General features: G+C 28.2%; 1 protein-coding gene across 1 annotated transcript; it reads left to right on the forward strand.

Annotated features, from left to right (window-relative positions):
• Positions 1 to 2,909: 2,909 nt before the first annotated feature.
• On the forward strand, positions 2,910 to 8,785 carry LOC112758444 (beta-amyrin 11-oxidase). The gene is made up of 8 exons (XM_025807121.3): positions 2,910 to 3,216; positions 4,359 to 4,842; positions 5,035 to 5,301; positions 5,396 to 5,485; positions 5,943 to 6,021; positions 6,463 to 6,569; positions 8,033 to 8,157; positions 8,454 to 8,785. The coding sequence occupies exons 1-8, from the start codon at positions 2,990 to 2,992 to the stop codon at positions 8,551 to 8,553; spliced, it is 1,479 nt and encodes a 492-aa protein (XP_025662906.1). The 5' UTR covers positions 2,910 to 2,989; the 3' UTR covers positions 8,554 to 8,785.
• The last annotated feature ends 247 nt before the right edge of the window (positions 8,786 to 9,032 follow it).

Consider the following 9,032-nt stretch of genomic DNA (forward strand, 5'->3'; position numbering starts at 1 on the left):
ATTCGATTTTAACATGGGCACAATTGGAAAATGCTTTTCATGCTCAATTTTATAGAGCAGAATTGAATGTCTCGTTGACAGATTTGCTTGTAATAGAACGAGATGATGGAGAATCGATAAATGACTATATAATTCGATTAAAAAATGCTCGCAATCGATGTTATGTGTCGGTCCCTAAAACCGAGATAGTCAAAATAGCCATCAAAGGTCTTGGCTTTTATATGTGTAAAAAATTACTCAATATGCATATTCCTGATTTAGTCTATTTGGCTGAGAGAGTTCGACAAGTTAAAAAATAAAAGAAGAAAAGAAGAAAGAAAGAGAAATGGTTGAATATGAGTTTGTCGAAAACAATATTCAATAATGATAAGTATTTTTGCGTTTGTCCATCTAGCAAAAAAAAATATATCATCATAAAAAAAATATTTTCGACAAGGCAATGTTCGACAAATTCGAAATTTATCAAGTTACAGGTGCATATTGGAATACTTTGGAAGGAGTTGCATACTCTGTTAAGGTATGTACAAGTATGTCTGTGAAAAGAAGTTCTTGAGAAGCGGTTATTGGCAGTTGTTAGATATAACTGTGAAAAAGAGAAAAAAATTTTTATTCAACTTTTTTTTTTGGTGACTAAACTTTGAAACTCTATAAAGTTGATCAAATTTCATATGAGAAAAAACTTCTTTGTTCACTTTGGAAATTGTGAAGTTGGAAATTTGAAAAAAAAATTGATTATGATATTTTCGAATCATCAAATATGACAACTCTCTAACCACAATGATTCGAGAAGGAAAATGAAAATTATCATGATTTGGGTAATATGTTGTCATAAAAAAAATTCAATGAGGTATCGAAAATGAATATGATTGAAAATATTCAACAAAATGTCGAAGATCCAATAGTTCGACAAACAACCACTTTGCCTCAAGATGTCGAAAACAAATACTTGGGGCATTTCTTATATCGAAGATAATTTTTCTTCGATAGATTGAAAAAAGAAAGCATTATTGAAATATGGGATATCTTTATCCATTTTATTATCCTTGACTCTTCAAGAATGACACGGTGCTTCACTAATATTTTGTCATGTACTACGTGAAAATATTTGTGAAAATTTGTACAATATATAAAGTTGATCAAACAATTATTTGGGGTCAGTTTCGAATTGGTCAAGCCATCGATGACCAATTTCGACAATAAAGAGTAAACTAGACACTTAGCTCAATTTGTTCAGAGTCCACAGGATAATTATTCACCTTCGTTTCGTCAATCCCATGCTAATGGGGTTGGATGGATCAAGAATTGGCAAGAGTTTGGTGAATGAGAAAACGAGAGAATATCGACCGCAACAGGCTCGATGTAGTTATTTTTTATCGAGGCCGTGGAAGAGATACCATTTTTCAAGATCGAATTGATGGTAACCAAAGTGGTCGACAGTTGCATCGTATTCCTTCTACTTCGACCGATCGAGGTAAAGCAGTTGAAACTCCATTCCTAAAAATGGATTATTATGTCGAGAAAAATTTTGAGGAAGAAGATGAAGAGATGACTGGTACCATCGTCGAAAATATTGAATAATAGTAAGTATTTATACTTTCTTCTTTCTAGTCGAAAAAATAAATATTTAGCGGGCATTTGTTATATCGAAAATAATATTTTCGATAAAGATATTATTGAAATCTTTGACAAGCTAATGTTCGACAAGAATAGGCTTCGATCATTCCCAAGTGCCAAAAAAATATTTCTATCAACTTCCAAATACATGTTAGAATTAACTTTGGATTGGAGCCAATTAGGTACTCCTTTAAATACTCTCTATTAATCGATTGACGCAAATGTGAAAATCGAAGAGGCAGACTCAACGGAGGTCAGCTGTATGGATGGAAGAAGAGGTTATTGGTGTCGAAAATGGTAGACAGAAAACCGAATCGAAGGCAAAAGTTTCAATCTCTAAAGCAATTTTTCGGTTGAAAAAAGAAGTGAAGATTAACCACATAGGATTCATCGAGGATGGTCAATCGATGAAGGAGAAGATTTTAATCAACTAAGACTCGTCAAGAAAGAGCGAAGTAATCGAAGAAATGAAAAAGTTAATAAATGAAGATGGTTAGTAGTAATTACAGACGGCACTCAAGGAGAGAGAACAATTATTCAAGGATTGATGCACGTGGAAGTTATATCTGAATATGATTGGTCAAAGATCTCTATAAATACGTGAAAGATCGAAGGAACAAAGGTTGGAATCTTTTCAAAGAAAATACTCACACTCACTCACATCCCTATCGACTTTCTGAGTCAGTCAAAAGTCTTTTTTTTTAAAGGGTTCCTTCCATGTCTTCACTTTTCATTTAAATTCCCTACAACTTTCATTTTCATGCAATTTATCTTCTTTGCAATGTCATTTCGATCCCTTTAAATTCGACAACTTTTATCCTTTCCAGTCTTTACCTTTCAATTTGTCCTTTATTTTTCCAATCATTTTTTCTTTATTTAATTTGATTTCTCTTTTATTCAAGACATTTAAATTTTATTGTTCACTTTGAATTTCTGCAAAGCTTGGTTCCTTCTTCTTTGTCATTGTCAAAGGTATGGATTTTGATGCAAAATAAAACTAGCACTTACAAAGAAGAGTTGGTTTCACTCTCATACCATTAGATATCAAACCACCTTCGATTTGCTAAAAATTGACAAAACAACACTATTAATTTAAAGTAGTTTTATATATATATATATATATATAAAATTACATAATATTATATTAATAAAAATAATTATTTTTTTATATTAATTATATAAATAGTCATCCAAAAAATAAATATAATTATACACTATATAAAACATTTTATAGTGTTGTATAATTATAATGATAATAGGAAGAGAGTAACAAAAGTAAGTCCTAATAAAACACACACAAAAAACAAAAAAAACGTTCGAATATACATATATATAGCCCCAAATTAAGCACACAACTCAACTCAAGAAACTGGAAATGAAAATGGAGATAATAAGTTGGGTTTGGACGATTGGTGCCACATTGTTGGCATGGTACTTTGTGTTAAACACATTGGGGAGAAGGATCAATGAATGGTATTATGATTTCAAGTTAGGAGACAAGCACCGTCTTCTTCCTCCTGGTGAGATGGGTTGGCCTCTTCTCGGCAATACTTGGCACTATTTCAAGCACCCTCATTTATTCATGGACAACCTTCTCTCCAAGTCAGTATCATTTCCTTATTGAATTCCCTTCCTTCTTTAATTATATATTCTACAATACAAGTTTTGTTCTACTTTACTATATAGAGTCAATTATAAAAATTTATGTTCATCACACAATAGTTAAATTAAGTTGTCATATATTTTGTGCCTAGTAAAAGTTTCACATATTACATCTTCACTTCGGTGACAAAGTATGATCTTTAATAAAGTAAGAAATGACATGTGGAGGATTATTTAATTTTTGAATGGCCATAAAACTCAAACGACATGTCATTTTCTCCAAGAAAGTGAGGATTTTTTTTAAATAAACATTTTAAATATTTTATTTACCGATATATATAGATAATTTAGACATTATTTATATTTTTGTATCTAGGGCTGGAAGTGAGTCGAGCTGAGCCGAGCTAGACCAAGCTCAAGCTCGGCTCACAAAAATTGAGCTTGGCTCACGACTCGCCTCATTAACAATCGAGCTTATTTCTTAAGTTCAAGCTCGACTCACCAAAAGCTCACGAGCTGGTTCAAACTCACGAGCTGGCTCAAATAAGAGAAACATAAATACATAATCTATAATTTTATATCAATAAATTATAACTTATATATTTTTAAAAATATTTGAAAAGATCAATTTTATATATTGTTTATCTATCAATAAATTATAAATTTTTTATTTATGTCCTATATTAAAATTATATGTAAAAAATAAATATAAATATTAAATAATTAAGATTGTTATATATATATATATATATATATAATCGAGCCAACTCACGAGCTAATGAGCTGAGCTTATCCAATCTCAAACTCGGCTCATTTAATTTATGAGTTCAATTTCAGGCTCAAGCTTGGCTCACCAACTCACGAGCTTAGCTTATCGAGCTGTTAACGAGTCGAGTTTGAGCTGGCTCATGAGCTGGCTTGACTCACTTCCAACCCTATTTGTATCCTATTATTTATCTCGTTTACAGTATAAATAAATTAATTAAGAGTATATTTCGTTTATATTGTAATAGTTAGAGCATTAATTAAGTACAATAATAACATATAATAAAAATATATCAATAATATTACTGTACGAGAATTTGACGCTTTTATTTTTGGATATGAACACTATTTTTTTTATGTTGTCACAATTGTAACAGGTATGGAGGAATTGGTATGTATAAAACACACTTGTTCATGAAGCCAAGTATTCTTGTGTGCACTCTAGAGGACTCAAGAAGAGTATTAAGTGATGACAAAAATTTTAGGCTTGCTTATCCTGAAACCGCAATAACAGTGGTTAAAACGATCTTATATGAAGTGTCAAATGAGGATCACAAGCGTTTTCGACGCCTAGTCACTGCTCCCATCATGGGTTACAATGCTTTGGCCATGTTTCTTGAGCGCATAGAGGACATTGTCGTCAATTCACTCCAAGGAATGGCTGATAATAGCATGCAACAGCCTATTGAGGTCTTCAAGGAGACCAAGTCTATCTCCATTGGAGTCATTCTTCACATCTTCATGGGATCTTACAATGAAAAGATAATCAATCAAGTTGAACATTTGTTTGGTCATATTAATGATGCCTTGTTCTCTTGGCCAATTTACTTACCTGGTTTTTCTTATTACAATGCACTCCAGGTTTGTACCCAATTCATGTTTACAAAACAACCATTAATGAAAATTCACGTGAAGTTGTTAATTAAAAACAGTTAAATAATTTGATATATTTGACTAAATTGTTATTTAATGGTCTAAATTAACAATTTCATGTAAGTTTTTACTATGTTATGATTTTTTGATTGATTTTATATGTGACATATTAATTATTAGAATCGTAAGAAGGTGCAAAAGATAGTTAAATCCGTTGTGGAGGATAGGAAGATGATGCTAAAAAATGGTGAAATGCTATCGGAAAAGAAAGATCTTGTGGATGTTCTTCTGGAACTAGAGGATGTGAATGGTCGAAAATTGAAGGGTGAAGACATTGTTGACTTGTTAATATTATTCTTAATAGCTGGTCATCTAAGTACAGCTACGGTTATGATGTGGGCAATGATTTATCTTTCTAACAACCCACTCGCCTTCAAAAAAGCTAAGGTAATTTGCTATTTTGTATTAGTATTCAAGATACGCTTCATTTCAAATAGATCTATATATAATCTCTTTAATTTTAATTCTTTTTATGTTGTAGGAGGAACAGGAAGAAATCATTAAGTCAAGGCCACCTTCGCAACAGTATTTAAGTATTGAGGAAATTAAGCAAATGGTTTATCTTACTAAGGTAATTGTAAGATCGCAAATGTTTGGTAACCAAAGAAAATCAGCAAAAAATAGCCGTAAGTTATTTTATTTAGCATTCATTAATTGTTGCGACAATTAATGAATGTTAAATAAGGCAAATTTTGACTGTTTTTTTTTGTCTTTCTAACTTTTTGTAATAATTAATAAATATTAGATAAGATAAGTTCTAATTATTTGTTGAGGAATGCTAGGAGGCCAGTAATATTTGTGATTTGTAACCATCAAATAGCTATCAAGATGATTTTAATGGTGTGAGATTGGTGTGAAATTTCATCCAATGACTCACTTTTTTTTTGCTAAAGTTGCTGTCCCTAGACTTTTCCTTATTGGTTTTGTTTTGTTAGTATTATCGTTTACTCTCTAACTTTAAGGAGATTATGGAGAAATTGCACTTAATTAATAACCTGATAATTATTAGATATTATTATGTCTTGTAGGTAATTAACGAAGTATTGCGTGTGAGCGATTTCGCCATTCCACTTTCTCGAGAGGCAACTACTGATGTCAATATCAATGGTACATTATTTTATGTTTTATCACATATAAATAGTTTTGGTAATTGCATTTTTAAGAAATATATTAAAATGTTTAATATTAATAAGTCTTCAATTTTCAGTTCATTATAAATTCATTAAAAAATAAAATAATTTTTCTTTAAAAAAATAACCACACTTCCTTTAAATATTGATAGCAAAATATATGTAGCTAGAGCCTAGAAGCTCTTATATATTATATATAAATTTTAGTTTATATTTTAAAAATTTTATTTTAATATTTTATATTACAAAATTAACTTTTAGCCTCTCCCTAAAAAGTTATCATAATTTTCTGTCTCTTTGTGTAATTATACTTTTCGCTATTGTCATAATTGACAGGATATATTGACAGTAAAAGAGAAATTACATAATATAATATATATGTGATTTTTTCAACTTATCAATATTAATGTATTTTCAGGATATATCATACCAAAAGGATGGAGAGCAGTGGTTTGGCAAAAAGCGTGTCATATGTCTTCTGAATATTTTAAAAATCCAGAAGAGTTTGATCCTTCTAGATGGGATGTAAGTACGATTAATATATATTTCAATAATATTTGGTTTAAAATTATATTTTATGCAAATATAATTATTTACTAGTAAATTTTTTCGTAATAATATTACGAAAATATAAATCTTTTTAAATGACGTCGATTTTGTTTTGACATTATAAATTGTGTCACAAAAAATTTATAAAATCAAATTACTTTTACAAAAAGGTTATAAGAGACAAAAATCTCCTACGACTAAGAAGACCAAAATCTTTATAGATAAAAAAATTAAATAATAAATTTTTTAGTTATTATTATCGTGTGAAAGAGTTTAATTTTTTAATTAATAATTAATTTTAATATTTATTATTTAAAACTTGAAAGAATTTATATTTGATTTGGTGTTACGTCTCTTGTACAAATAAAAATAATTATTTTTATGTTTGTGATTTAAAAATAATATTTTTTTCTATATATATAAAAATATAATTAGATATTAGTATAAAAAAATTATATTAATAATTAAAAATTAATTCAAAATTTTATTTTGAAACAATTGAATTTTTATTCTAGTTATCTATTACAATATTAGTATTCTCTTCAAATTATATGTAATAAATATTTGAAAAAAGCGAAACAAAAATATAAATTAAAAAGATAAATCGTAAAAATTTGAAACTAAATTAAAAACTAAAAAATATGCGTATAATAATAATAACAATAATATAATTTTTTATGTGAATAATACAACGGAATTATTTTTAATTACATTTAATTATATATTCTTTATAATTTTGTGAATATATTTAAATTATATTATTTTATTCATTTTGTTTTTTATAAAACAAAAAGGTAGAGAGAAATAGAGTAGGAGAGAGAAAAGAAAGAGAAGGAGAGAGAAGAAGAAGAGAAGGAGTTTGTTAATTTTGGAAAGAAAGATTTTATTTTAGTTATAATAAAAAATATTTCATGACACATCTTGATTTGTCAAATTAGTAATATAAATTACAAGTTATATATAAAGTGGAAAGAGTAGAGAGAAATAGAGAAAGAGAGGGAGATAAATAAGAGGATGGAAGAAATAAATTTATTAATTTTGGAGGAAAATATTTCATAATGAGAGTGTCATGTGATATATTTAGTTGTTAAATTAGTAATTTAATATAGTTATATTTCAATTTTAAATTTAATTTAATTTTAATTGTAATTAGAGAATATCATGTTACACATTTTGATTGTCAAAATTATAATTAGTCATTGATAATGATATATAAGAAATACAGAGTAAGTTAAGGAATAAGAGAGATATAAAAAGGAAAAGAGAGAGGAGGAGTTGACTCTTTAATTTTGGAAAAAAATATTTGATTTCAATTATAATGAAGAAGTGATATGTGACACATTTTGATTATAAAATTAATAATAAAAATAAATTATTTAAATATTTTTTGTGGGTGAATTGTTGAAGATATATATTGCTAATGCAAATTTGGTGGGCAGGATAAAAATAATACAAATGGAGGAGCCTTCTTTCCTTTTGGAGTTGGAACAAGGATGTGTCCAGGAAGAGATCTCACCAAAATTGAAATGCTCATCTTTCTGCACCATTTCGTTCGTAATTATAAGTTAGTTAAACGTTCTTATATTTCTCTTTTCTAATTTGTTCGATCTTTTATCTTTTTCTTTTCTTTCCAAAATGATTGATTTATTACTCCATTGCATATGTAACACTAGCCACTTTGATGCGATAACTACTGCTTGCAGTGGTGTATTTATACTATAATATATATATATATATATATATATATATATATATATATATATATATATATATATATATATATATATATGGATATCGCATTTATTTTATGAATTGAAATTTGCTTGTGTTATTTTGTACTAATTAATTTTAATTTTATAGGTTTGAGCAGATAAATCCAGAAAGCCCTGTCTCTTACTTCCCATTACCTGTGCCTAAAGATAATTGTCTTGCCAAGGTCACAAAGGTCTCAACGGAATAGCCAAGTGCTTGATGAGCAAAATCAAGTTCAACTATCTAGGTGCTCTATATATGTTATTATTAGTCTTGCATGCAATAATAATAATGTAATCTTTGAGACATTAGTTATTATATATGTTTATGTATAATCTAAGTGATCTAATAAACAAGCCCACTTAACTTTATTCTGCTTGAATGCAGCAATAAAGAGACAATTTTTCTTATTTTCTATTGATCTCATGATTCGCAGTTCAGTATTATATCTTCTCTTATCAATTTAGTAGCTCTGTTGCATAAGATCTATTTGATTTATGCTTTTATTTTTTATTTTTATTTTTATTTTTATTTTCTTATTAAGTAAACATTAGTGATTCATGCAACCCATTTTAAAAGGGAACACAATATCCCATAATTAATGGGTAACCACAGAAGCCGCCATAAAAAATTATTTAGTACTGTTAACAAATGTTTTAAGATACTTTTTAAACTTCTAACTAGTTT

This window comes from Arachis hypogaea, chromosome 16 (assembly GCF_003086295.3).
Source record: "Arachis hypogaea cultivar Tifrunner chromosome 16, arahy.Tifrunner.gnm2.J5K5, whole genome shotgun sequence".
Classification (NCBI taxonomy): domain Eukaryota; kingdom Viridiplantae; phylum Streptophyta; class Magnoliopsida; order Fabales; family Fabaceae; genus Arachis; species Arachis hypogaea.

Bases quoted from the DNA above. Each gene is read 5' to 3' on its own strand.
- LOC112758444 (XM_025807121.3), top strand. From the start codon at position 2,990: ATGAAAATGGAGATAATAAGTTGGGTTTGGACGATTGGTGCCACATTG. The intron at 5,302-5,395 runs GTAATTTGCTAT...TTTATGTTGTAG, and splicing joins TCGCCTTCAAAAAAGCTAAG to GAGGAACAGGAAGAAATCAT. The intron at 5,486-5,942 runs GTAATTGTAAGA...TATGTCTTGTAG, and splicing joins AAATGGTTTATCTTACTAAG to GTAATTAACGAAGTATTGCG.